We start from the raw sequence: 13,120 nt of genomic DNA, 5'->3' as shown, positions 1-13,120 counted from the left end.
AAAACAGTCCCATTTTACCCAACATTTCATTTCTCCATTCCATTTTACACATTTTTCATCTTCTCCTGTTGTCAGTGCTAGAAAGCTGTATGTATTTTAAACATGTATTCATCGGGGTTTCTGGAGTTCATGGGAGTCCTGGCTGTCTTCAAAACTGATAACACAAACTTCAGCCTGCAACGCACTGTCCACAAAAGAGGGATTTACTACAGAGTCAGTGCTTCAACAACCTCAGTTCTGCTAGACTGATATCCTAAGGCAGGTATGACGACACATATCATCATCCAAGGAACAAGCCTGGACCTGGGGTTTCTATACTTTTGGGAATTTGCATTTGCTTTCTTAACCTTGTCTCCACACTCTTACTTTGGCAGCATATTAAGACAGAGGAAGGGTATTATCGCACAGGGTTTCCCTTCTGTTTTCCACAGGGTCTTAGAAGCTTTACACATGTTTCACCCAAATTCTATGTGATATCCAATCACTACCAGAATGAAAACTAAACAAGATATTGCTGTTGCTCTTCCAGATCCTTATCCATCTATAACACATTTAAGGCCCTCTTTTTCTGTCCTAGCAGAAACATCTAAGACAGCAGAAGATGTCTTCTGACTAAATGTGTTTAGTGACTGTTTAAGAGTAATCCGCACTCGAGAGAAAAAAAACCTGCATTGGGTGAAAATAGGCATTAAACTAACAGACATCTGCTGATAGCAATCCAACAAGCATAAACCAAGGAAACCCATGGCAATAGACTCAAAAGCCTTCATTGACTAATTCAATGCCTAATTCATACCACAACAGTGAAACCTCTCATCAACGTGCTTTGGCTTACTTGCCTTGCCTCTAATGGCTTTTTAATCTTTTTCTAAGAGGAATTACATTGGCTCAGGTCTGTTAAATCAGAATAAATGTGTCATCCCTTTACCGATGAGCGCAAGGTGTTCGCTTGTTTGGTTAGTCACTGCGGCACTATCTAGGATATGCTTTTACCTTGGTAATCTCTGCTCTTCACACACACACACCCATCAAAGGAAAATAAATTTGCAGGTACAGCTCGTTATGTTCTGTTCAATAGAGAAGACTGGTGCTGGGTAATAAACATTGCAAATATAACTGCAATGCAGACTGGAGAGAACATTATAATTCAAAGTTAGCGACCGAGGACACAAGGGACCAGTGAGCCACGCAAATCACTCTCCATCTAAAACGATTAGCCTAAATCCTCTTTGTAATTCAGTTTTTCTTTCTCAAGTGAAGCAGCTGTTTCCCAGGAATAGCTCTGTAATCAGCTCCCAGATGTTTTATCACAAAACATTTTTCCTTAACAATAAAATGACCACGTGATATTTTATTAGCTGCAGCACAGATGTACTGCGAGGAAAACCTAACACCCTAAAATCTCTTTAAAACACAACAACTGGACCAGCTATGTAATTTGCTGAAGCTTACAACATAGTTCATGCACGTGATGATTCATACCGAAGGTCCCAAGGATGGAGGAATGTTATACCCCGCAAGAAAAGTGTAGGGGAAACAATTTCATAAATGAGAGGACAGCAACACACAGTGAAACTGCAAAGTCATCACCTGCACTGTGATGGGGATATTATAGCATACACTAAGTCTTAACTAACCTCACAACTGCATGTCAGTGCATGTTCTCTCTTACTTTTGCCGTGCTTTAGCACGCTATGGGAAGAAAGATAATCCCACCTAACCTGGGATTAAACGGGATGGGAGACAAGGGAGATGGATCCAAGTATGCACTTAGTGTCATGAGCGATTACACACCGATAACACAGGAGATGTAGATGATCTTCACGGCGGATGGCACTGCAGGCCGAAATGGTTTGGAGGATGTATTAGGTCGAGGTACTCACAGTGACCTGAACTTATCTTGTTACATGAAGCAGAAATAACAAACAAAACACACTTGTTGAGGTTTGGTGCTGCAGACATGCATTGGAAACTGGAGAGGGGAGACATTCCTCTTTGTTTCAGGGGCTGTCATGTAAGAAAAAAATGAATGTTCCTGTTGGGAATTTGATCTGTTTTGTACACTGCATACCCATTCCAGTACAAATCTGAATTATTGATTTACATTCTCAATGCACTTTACATACTAAACAAGTCTTACCAGTCAAATGGGAAATCCAAGGAAAGTTTTGAAATAACTGTGGATTTTGACCTTCAGAAGCCAATTTTTATGAAGTGACAAGTCAATGATGCTGTGGTGCCTCTTTGTAGTTCAGTGAAAAAAAAAAAAAAGTTGGTAGTGAGTGCATGGAATGAAAAACAAAAGCCACAGCAGTGTGTCTGTCAGTAGGAACATCCCTGATGGTGACTGACTGGCTGGAGGCAGAAGGGGATTCAGCTCCACAAACAACTGCCTGGGAATGCCAGGGCTTGTGTGTGCTCAGGTAAGCTCACCTGAATGCACCAGAATCCTCAGGAGACAAGGCAAGGGCTCAAGTCTGCTGCAACACAGCAATTAAGTGGCTTAGAATGACAGGAGCAGCCCCCTCCCAAACTCATACACTCACACACACACACACACACACACGCACCATCTTCTTCTAAACAAGACAATTTCTTCGTAATTAAAGAAGTTTGTTTGTTTTTGACTTTGCTGTCCAGGTGTGATGTTTCTCCAAAACAGTAAACAGACACCCACAACTTAATATGTGTAATTTCAGTCCTCTGTGATTATTCATTAAAAGCTTTCACAAGCTTGACAAATAGCGAGACGCACAAGCGGCCCTGAGAAAATAAGCCCTGTCATCTCCTTTTTGGCAAAAGCACCTTAAATACAGCTGTAACGGCACACAATGGGAGCTTTCTGAAACGAAAAAGAAACGGGAGACACAGGAGAAGATGACACATAAAGGCCACAAATTACCCATCAGCTATTAAAGCTATACGCTATATAGCTTTAATAGCTTTCAAAGTTATATGCAATTAAAAAACAATGTGCAGTGTAATTTGACGTTATTCAGTAAATTAAGAAGTGTGTTTTACCACAACAGGGTCAAAAGTAGCAGTGTTTTAGTCACACATTGAGAATCCTGCTTTTATTATCACACACACTAATTAAAAATGATAAGCATTTTGGGATGTGGCCTAATTGCTATGTTGTTAATCGTGGCAAAAAGCCCATCTGGTGTCTTTATGTAGCCAAGTTAATTGAGTGAAACAGCAACTTCTCTTCAAGCCTAAATTAGATCAGCATAATTTATCCAGCTAGACAAAACAATTTACTAAGTGGTTATCTTACTGTTTAGTAGTTATTAAAAAAAAGCAACTGTCATAGGAAAAAAAAAAGCAAAGCTCATTATTGCAGCCAATAATCACATGAAACTGTGCCAAACAACAGACAAAAGTAGGTCAGGTCCAACATAGATTTAAATCTGTTAAAATGACACATCAGGCAGCAGACGCATAGCTGCCAAGAAGAACTCGGCCCTGGCACCCCAATTTAAGAGCCAAGACTACGCCTTGTACTAAGACAATCCATCTATCAGAGAAACTATGGTCTCAGCATCAACAACTAAAATAACCTTGTGGTCAGGAGTCAGACTGTCATAAGTATTTGGACAGAGCGTAATGAATGGTTTGGCACTTTCCATTCATTCCCCCTTTTGTAATAAAACATGCCAAGAGTAAATTAGTGCCTTTCCCTGTAATGAGTGCAGGTTGTATGTCACTTTATTTTTGGATTGACAATGGAGCCAGAGAAATCCCATAACAATCATTTGTGTGGAGCACTGATCCCACTACAGTGAACTTGCCTGGGAGCAGATGCAACAGATAATGTCCAACACCTAGTGCTGAAATTATTAATTGAATAATTGTTTAGTCAATTGACAGAAAATGAAACAAAACTGCTGTAAGAGCAATTCATGTCAAAATAATTTATCCGCAAAGTCTAAAGTTTATTTCCAACTTCCCGGGTGTGAAGATCTGCTGCTTTTTTTATTTAATACAATTGCAAGTTAAATTAATGTCTTTGTGCTTAGTTGGACTAAACAAGCATTATGAAGACCTCAATTTGAACTGCCGGGAAATTGTCATGGGAATTTTTCACTATTTTGGGACATTTTATAGATTAAATGACTGAATATCAGAAAAGTCAGAATATTATCATGAGTTGCATCCGCAGTTTCAATCATGTCTGCTCTACGTATTCTATAAAAACAATGATCACCACCCTAAAATACGTACAAATGCACACAAATCCAGCTGTCTGTGTTTATAGGCAGTCAACAGCAAGTGCATACATATATTTAAAACTGTGTGCACCTTCAAAGTTCATCACAGCTGCTAGCACAAAACTCCTTGAATCCCACTGAGCAGCTGCGACACAAAAAGTAACTTTTCACCCTAAAAAACTGCCAGGTGTAGTTGGTGGATTTCCCAATGAAACTGAAGTGAGGAGGAGAATGTTTTCCACTGCCGAACATGACAGAGTGCAGCTGTGTGCCAGTGTACACCATTCAGCTCCTCCCCAACACAACTGTTCAAAGAGCTGGAGGTTCTGTCTGGGGATTTAGGGCAGCCACTGGCACAGCTTAAATCTTATTAAAAAAATGTTCAGTGACTGCCTCACAAGCTGCAGTACAGTATGTGTCGAGTCCTCATGGATGGGTCATCCAACAAGACTATTTATCAGCGTGTCAAGACATTTAGGAGCCACTATAAAAGCACAATTCCCATGTCAGAAAAATAGCATTTTAGAGAAATATAACATCTGATTGTTGCAAATGTTTGTTTTGTTTCGTTTGAGCACATAACTATAATTGAGGACAGAATAAGAGATAAGCTGTTTAGAGTCCTCTTGTCAGGTCTAAAAGTAATGGAAAATATTGTAGGGAGTGCTGCAAAAAATTGAATCGAATTTCCAATTGTGGAAGATAAACTACCAGTGTGGGACACAAGTATGTCATCAAGCATCATGCAAGCTAGGAAGAGAAAGAAAGTGACAGAGAGAGACACACGGAGTGATCCATGCTCAATAACCCAATTGAGAATAATAAAGGGACTGGCTAACATCACTCAAAAACAAAGGAGCTTTGCACGGGATCGACACTTGCCAGCAGCTCAGGTAAACACCTGTCATTCCGAATCACCTCCGAAGAAGGAGTTGTCCCTCTGCATTTTAATCATCACTCATTAGCTCCCCATCCACCTGTTGGCATTGCTGTTAACCTATTATTCAGCTGAAGGCACTGATTAGACCCAGGTCGAGAAATGAGAAAATGTGTTCGGGGGCCACTGAGGAACTTGTGGGTAAAGAGGGGCCCCTATTAGAGAGGTCCTTTGTGCTCAGTCATCACCGCTGAAGGGTAACAGAAAGGACACACTGTCAGGCACACTGCTTCTGGTAATCAGCAACACCGGTATGATTGCCCCAAACCATTCACCGAGCCTGTGCCTGATTACATATCTACAGTAGAAGGAAGGTCTTCACTAATTGTTTTACTAATTACTTACTTGCTAAATCATCACTTTCTACATGAGGAAGCCCTCACATGGAAAAAATAATAGGCGATCATGGGTGGGGTGCTGTAAGACCGAGCTACCAACGATATAATGCACACCAAGATTAACCTGAATGTTCAGGTAACAGGTTTACAAGCTTGGAAACTCTGACATTCAAATCTTTTGGAAGAATTATTGGTTGAATAAAAACCAACAGAGCATGACAGAAACAAAAGTCATCTACAAATACCATATTTTTCTTTACTTCTCAATCACTGCATGCCCATTTTCTCATTTACTCATGCTGAAATATGAAACCTTGTGAAATGATGGTCCTGTAAATCTCTTCCATCTGTGCACGAACCTTTTGCTTAGTACTTCTGCTAAATTAGACACATTATGAAGCGCATGCAACCTTTTCCTTTCCCTTCTTAGAGGAATCTGAGTTCCTTAAAGTTAAACTTGAGACAGTGTAAAAAAATCTAATATTTCAGCTTCGAAGCCCAGCATGACAAGGACTCATTTCAAACTTGACGGTGTGAGAGAATAACTTCAAGAGGGGGTGTTTAGATAAAATAACTTACCATTGTCCTCAATGGAAAAAGAGAAGATGTCATTTGTAGCATTGTCACCATCTCTCAGAACATAGCAGATGTTCATGTCATCAACTTCAGCTGAAAAATAGATACATTTGCATAAATATCCATGATATCCAACTCATAAAGTGTTACATCAGTTATTTGGCTTAAAAGACAAGTGGGGAAATGTGTCCAAATTCTTTCTGACAGAATATTTGTCAATAACTACTCCAGAGCCTTGCTTTAAGAACCAGACTGCGGCTGTATGATAAAATGTGCACGCTGCATAGTGTTGTGGGGATCTGAAAGGAGAAACTGCCCGGTAACATTGGCCGTATATCTATGAGACTCCTGGATGACAATGAACATAAAGAATGGCTTGACCCTTGGGGCTCCATCACAGCGGTCTGTTTGCCATCCTGATAGTGTGATGCTAGATAGGGTTCATTATAGCCATGGATCTGGAAGATTGTGAAGTTTACAGCCCTTGCTATCTTCAATATTTAATGTCAAAACATTTCCCTTGAAAGGGACCAATGCATAAAAATACATAGCCATAGTTTTCAAATGCACAGGAGATAGTGTCTTTATTTACCATCTGTTTACTCTTGTGAGATCTCTCGAAATATTGAGCAGGCATCTTGGGGAAAGCACCTCACAGTGACTCAGTAAATAAAAGCAGGGAATACATGGATACCCTCTGTACACTGACACTGCTATCCTGACATTTACCATTGACCGAGACACCCCAATAGTCTGTTGATATGTAACTTCTCTACTGTACTGTCTGCCAAACCTGTGGATTGCTGTGAGCCAGACAACCATGTCTCCCTCCCTTTGACACATCTGCACGCTCATCTATCATCATGTCTGTAAGTCTCTCGTCTTTTGTTTGAAAATATTGCTCTAGTAATGTATAAATCACCATCAGTTCTTTTCCAAAGTAAAATATATCAGGCACGTTTTGAAAAATGCACTCCTCTAGTGAGAACTGGTGTGCCTGAGGCACTGGCATATTTCATCTCTGTAAACAGACAGTCTCTAGAGTGAAAACAAAATCCTTCATGTTTGAAGTCAGCATTTTTCAGAGGGGAGTACCTTTAGCAGAATGAGTACATTTAAAATGAGTTTAAGACTGGGCTAAAATACCTCTGAGAATTAAAGGCTGTATTCAATGTGAGTATCTGCAGTATTACAAATCTAAGAGAATGTCACAGGATCACAAAGCAGTTTGAAATGTAGCTATCTCACCTTGCGTGAAAGTGGTTATGGTGGCATTTCCTTTGCCAAGGTTGATCAGGTAGCCGTGTTCTGGGGCAACAGTAATCCTAAAGGTCACAGAATTCTGAATGCTGTCTCTGTCCTCTGCTTTGAGAGTTTTACTGGTGATCACAAACCCCAGGTGACCTGTCTCCAGAACCCGCAATGTTGGTGCACCCTTGTTCACCACAATCTGCGGTACCCCATTATCCACCGAGAGGACAGTAATCTTCATTACTTGGGGCTTTCGAGTATCGAATACTGTGTCGGGGAAGACGAAGAAGTCTGTGTGCGTGCCATCAGTGACAGTGAAGGAGAAGCTGTCCTCTGCGCTCTCTGTGCCATCGTGCTTGTAACTGATCATGTTCTCATTCAGGTCCTGCTTTGTGAAGGAGTTGACAGGCCTGGTGTTGTTAAAGAGCAGGCGACCATGCACTGGGATTTGAGTGACTGTGAACCTCAAGAGGCGGTCAACGGTGTCTCTGTCCTCAACTGTTAGCTCAAAAGGCGTGATGAGTTTGTTCTCTCCTTCGGTCACTACCAGTCCGTGTATGGTCAGCACAGGCTTTTTATTGTCAACGTCAGAGATGGAAATGCGGAAAGTGCGGAACACAGGGTTGTAGCCGTCAGTTACCTCAAATTCAAAGCTATCCATTTTCACTTCATCGTCAGCAGTGTGAATGTAGTAGATTTTGTTGCCAGCCAGCTGGAGTTGTGTGAACGATGAGATGGGCATCCCAGGTGTGTCCGTGCACTCCAGGTGGCCTCTCATTGGAGCTCGGGTGATTGTGAAAACCAAGTGTTCATCTGGGCTGTTAAGGTCACTAGTACTGAGTAGGTCTGTTGTCAGAGTAACCTTGCCACCCTCCTTGAGGGATACACCTTTACTGACCACGTCTGGGAAAACCATGTCAATGCCACCCACTGTTACATAAAAGTATCTGTCAATCAAAGGGTTGACGCCATCTGTCACATCAAATTTGACGAGGTCTCGAATCCCTTCTTGCCCATTATGGATGTACACAATCAAACCCTGGTCCACTTCGTTCTGTGTAAAGTTCATTCCAACTGTGATATTTTGAAATGTCCCAGAGGGCAGTGTTCTCTGCAAATACCCCTGACCAGGCCCATAGCGAACAATGTAAGTTAGCATGCTATCCTCAGAGTCCAGATCTGTAGCTTTTAAAACATTGCTGTTTATGACTTTCACGTCACCTATCTCAATTTCAAGGCCATCATTGATTGCCATCCGCGGGGTTTCGTCGTCTACAGGGATAATCATAACTATTACTGTTTTCTCTACGCTGAACTTTCCATCTGTGAGAACAATATCAAAGCTGTCCTCTGTGGTCTCTGAGTCATCATGCTCATACACAATGCTGGAGGCCTCCCTGATCTGATCCAAGGTGAAGTTAAAAACAGGGACGGTGCCAGTAGTGAGCTGATTGAGAATAAATCCGTGCTTGGGGGGTTTGGCGATAATGAATGTGAGCTGATCAGGGGGGAGATCTGCATCAGCACCATTCAGAATGGGAGTGTCAATGACTATGTTCATGCCTTCCATAACTACAAACTCTCTCATGTAAATCTCAGGCTTTTCATCATTAGAGGGGATTATGGAGATAGGGAAAAAGTGCCTTTCAGAGAAATTGATGCCATCAGAGCATCTGAACGTAAACCTATCCTCCACTGGCTCGACTCCTTTGTGAATGCTTTGAACATAGTAAATGTGATTCTGTCTGATGTCCTTGATGGTGAAAGCACTAATGGCTGTCCCAGCCCTGGATTTCTCTGAGCCAGGGGCTGGGGAGATATTTTCCACATACCCTGAAGTCGGCTGTACAATGATTGTACAAAGGAGGTCATCATTGGGGGTGTCGACATCATCAGCACTCATATGGAGAATTTGAATGACATTCTTCTCTCCCTCAGCAACAGTGAACTGAGGTCCCACAAAGACCTCTGGAGCCTGACTGTCCAGGGGAAGAATAGTTACATGCACTCTGACACCTGTGATCTTATTTCCTCCAACAGTCCACTCATCAGACATGTCTGTCAGAGTGAGATTGAAAAAGTCCTCTTTTGTGGTAAAGCCTATCTCCCCACTTGTATGAGCATAGACCACAAGGCCGTTAATGATATCAGCTTGGGTGAATGTACCAGACGGGACACCTTTCACCAGGATTTCACCTAATGATGGCGGGTCCTCAACAATGAAGGTCAAACGAAGGTCATCCGTGTCCTCATCTCTTCCCTGAATGACATTACTTGTGATTTCTGTTGCTCCGTTTTCCAGTACATCTATGTAAGAGCCAATTGTGCCAGCTGGTAGACTGATGGTTGGAGTCTCATCATCAACTGGCTTCACATTAATCTTTATAATAATTGGGACAACATGGACCCCATCGCTGACATCTATTTGTATCAAATCAACTGTTGATTCATCCCCATTATGGATGTACGAAATTCTGCCACTTCCAATATCCTCTAGGCTGAAAGTGTCTCCTTTTGTCATGTCGGTGAACGTAAACTGGATCTGGCCATGCAGTGGTGGCTGAGAAATAGTGAAGGTTATTTGTTTGCTGTCTGTGTCTGTATCTGAGGTGTCCAGCTCAGCACTTGTAATGATATGTGTGCCACGTTCAAGCACAGTGAACCCAGAGTTGGTTATTTGAGGCGGCTTGTTGTCCACGGGCTTTAAAAATATTGTGAATACTCCTTCTACACTATTTCCAGAAACATCCTCCACAGTGTACCTAAACTGCAAAACATGAGTGGTAATTCCAAGTTCAAGATCAGGTGGTTTGTAAGCTATTTTATGGTGGTTAATTTGTGCCTGAGTGAAAGTTGTGACCTCAGTGTTTGGCTTTTCAGTTAATACCAGAGCTCCCAATACAACAGGGCTATTCTCATCCGTGTCCGTCGGTGGCTGGGTAATTGTGTATTTGAGATCCCTATCCTCTGAGTCGAGGTCAGTGTAACGGAGGAATTTCTTTCGGAAGTAAGTGAGCTGATACTCATGCACCGTCACTTGCAGAGTCGTGCCAGGGTAAAGTTCAGGTGGGAGGTCGTCAACAGGGAGAATTTTGATAATGAATGAGCTCTTGTCTGATTGGTTTGGTGGGTCATTGTCATCTTGAACTCTAAACACAAACTGATCCATGACTGTGGTGGTGCTGTGGGGGCCAATGTGCTTGTAAAACACTTTACCATCAGTAATATCCCGCTGCAGCCATTCAGTCACTACTTTCTCATACATTTCATCCCCTGTATTAAACTTCCAGGTTGATGGGTCTTCTGGGGCCTCAGATTGACGCAGCAGCACTTGCCCAATGGTGGAAAAGGGAGGCTCTGTGAGGAATTTTATTGTAGAATCCTCTGAGTCGATATCTGCTGCACTGAGCATAAGTGAGGAGACTGGCATCATTTGGTTTTTGAATAAAATCAAACCAGTGTTGGCATTGATTATGGGAGGCTCGTCATCAGTTGGCACAACAGTGATGGGAAACAGAAACTCCACCTCATTTGTGCCATCTGTCATTCTGAAAATGATATTATCACTGTATGTGTCACTGCCATCATGTTGATAAATGACTACTCCAGCATCTAGGTCAGTCGGGGTAAAAAATTTCCCCCTCGAGCCCAGAACAGTTAATTCTCCATGCCTCAGCCCATCAATAACAGTGATTCTGACTTTGTCTAAATTGTCCTCATCGCTGATTTCCAGATTCTGTGAACTGGACAGAGGCCTGGACTGACCCTCATACAGTAACTGGCCAGTATTCCTAGTCACCACAGGGGCCAACGTGTTCATAGGCTTAACAACAATCATGAAAGCGAAAGGGTCTGACACAGCCCCCTCTGTGTCCACAACCTCAAACTCAATCTGGAAAATCCGCTCAGTGTCTGAATCCACAGCAGGGGGTTTGTAGGCGATTTTCAAGTCTTTGAGGTCTCCTTGGTAAAACGAGGTTATTGGTAAATTCCTATCATCTGTGCTCACTATGTAGCCCTCCTCAAAAGACAGGGGTGATGTGATATTGAAAATTAATTCGTCTGGAATAGACTCAACATCCTCGGCCGCTAGCATATCCATGGTTAACGCCGTCATTACAAACTGGTCTACTTCCATCATCATCATTGCAACAAAGCTGGGCTTAGGGGCTGTGTTCTCCTCTCCCTCTTTAATCCTGACCAAAATTTGGAAAAATTCCTGCTTGAGCAAATTGCCTTCCTTATCGTGTAACTCCACAAGCATTGGAATGTAATCTCTGTTTGGTGACTGCAGAGCAGAAGTGTGCTGATAACGGATGTTCATTTTAATAAATTCATCACAGTCCACCATGGCTCCAAGGCTGTCCTCATCTACAAGTTTTCCATACCTGGGCAGCACGCTGCTGCTGGAGAGAGAGGCTATTTTGCATTGTTGGGCACTTCTATCATAGGTGAATTCTAAAATTCTTCTATCGATGGGGTTACTTGTGTCGAGCAGTTTCTCAACGGTGAGTGGCATATTTTTGGTTAGTACCTCCAGCTGTGTGAACACGACTTCCACCTCCATCATAAAAGGTATTATAATGGTATCCGTTTGGGTGTCATACCTGAGTTGTAATCTCACTCTATCCCTCGGAGGACTCCTAGAGCCGAAGTGAGAATACTTCACGTCGTTGGGGCCGAATTCACACGGAAACTTTTTCGGAGACAGGTGTCCCGGCCTTTGAGACAGGGGATCGTTGTCCAGGACTGTTATGCTGCATCTGTCACCGGGCTGAACTTGGATAACCAAATCGTTGATGGGATCAATGAAGACGGATCTCCCGAAAGGCACGCGGATCCCATTATTGGCAACCAATATCGTGTCCTCTGTCAACTCGGACCTCAAGGCGTAGGATAATCCATAGCTGTCAACGACCTGCGCGACCGCATCACCTGTCAGAATCACCGCGAGCAGAATCAAGGCAGCGCCAGTCCCGTGTAGATGCGGGGGGATGATCCGAGCCATTTGTAGTGTGGAGCCGTATGACGAGACGCGTTGAACTTTGCGCATACACTCTAATTAACCAAGTACGGTGGTTAAAGTTGCAAGAATATAAAATCAGAGTTGGAGAATGTCGAGCGCCTGTGGGCAGTGAGGTGCACCATTCTCTCACAGCAGCTGTACACTGATAACCTAAACTTCATACTCCTGCTTTGTTGGAGTAAGGGGAGTTACGCCCACCTCTCAGCCGATTGGCTTATATCTCTGCAGGAATGCGATTGTCAGGTTTTAAATGGATGTGGCCTGTGTCATTCCGGGCAGACAAAAAACGGTTCCGCGTGGGTTGGACCTCGTCAGGTTGGATAAGGTAGGGGGGGAAAAAAAAAACAAACGAATAAGGTAATGTTTGGATATGAGGCATGCCTTACTGCCTGTAGTGCGACGAGGGAATGGACGTTATGTTCTAAGTGCTTCAGATATCTGCATTAACATGTCTCCAATCAGAGCTATACAATCATTCCAGACTGGTCTTAACAATGAGGGAGGGCAACCAGAAGTCGAGTCTTGACTGACAATGTGACTGGAGAAAAGCTTTGTCTCCCTCTCGTGGTTTGCGCTGCGGTGGAGGGAGGATGCTCTGCACGCACACGCCCATCACTACAGTGGAAAATTACACACTTTCTCCGATATTATTTGCCACCTTCTTTTTTTCCGGATGACAGTCCGTTCTGCCACGAGATACTTGTGTCCCACAGGTTTTTCTGCATCACCACCGTGTCTGCAATTCACGTGACACCCTGCGATTTGTTTGCCAAGGTACACA

The 13,120-nt window shown here is 42.9% G+C and overlaps 1 protein-coding gene across 2 annotated transcripts in view; it reads right to left on the bottom strand.

Moving 5' to 3' along the window:
• The window catches only part of frem2b (FRAS1 related extracellular matrix 2b), a 50,610-nt gene extending 38,130 nt beyond the window's left edge, over positions 1-12,480 (bottom strand). The window contains exons 1-2 of one of the 2 annotated variants that reach the window (XM_040131730.1): positions 7,311-12,480; positions 6,066-6,155 (exon numbers count right to left, since the gene is read on the bottom strand). In XM_040131730.1, coding sequence (XP_039987664.1) covers positions 6,066-6,155; positions 7,311-12,366 — 5,146 coding nt within the window. In that variant the 5' untranslated portion in view covers positions 12,367-12,480. The remainder of the gene's footprint in view (positions 1-6,065; positions 6,156-7,310) is intronic. The other variant, XM_040131731.1, reaches the window with a different exon arrangement.
• Positions 12,481-13,120: the final 640 nt, after the last annotated feature.

This window comes from Xiphias gladius, chromosome 7 (assembly GCF_016859285.1).
Source record: "Xiphias gladius isolate SHS-SW01 ecotype Sanya breed wild chromosome 7, ASM1685928v1, whole genome shotgun sequence".
In the NCBI taxonomy this organism is placed as follows: domain Eukaryota; kingdom Metazoa; phylum Chordata; class Actinopteri; order Istiophoriformes; family Xiphiidae; genus Xiphias; species Xiphias gladius.
This window is presented reverse-complemented; position numbering and strand designations above follow the sequence as displayed.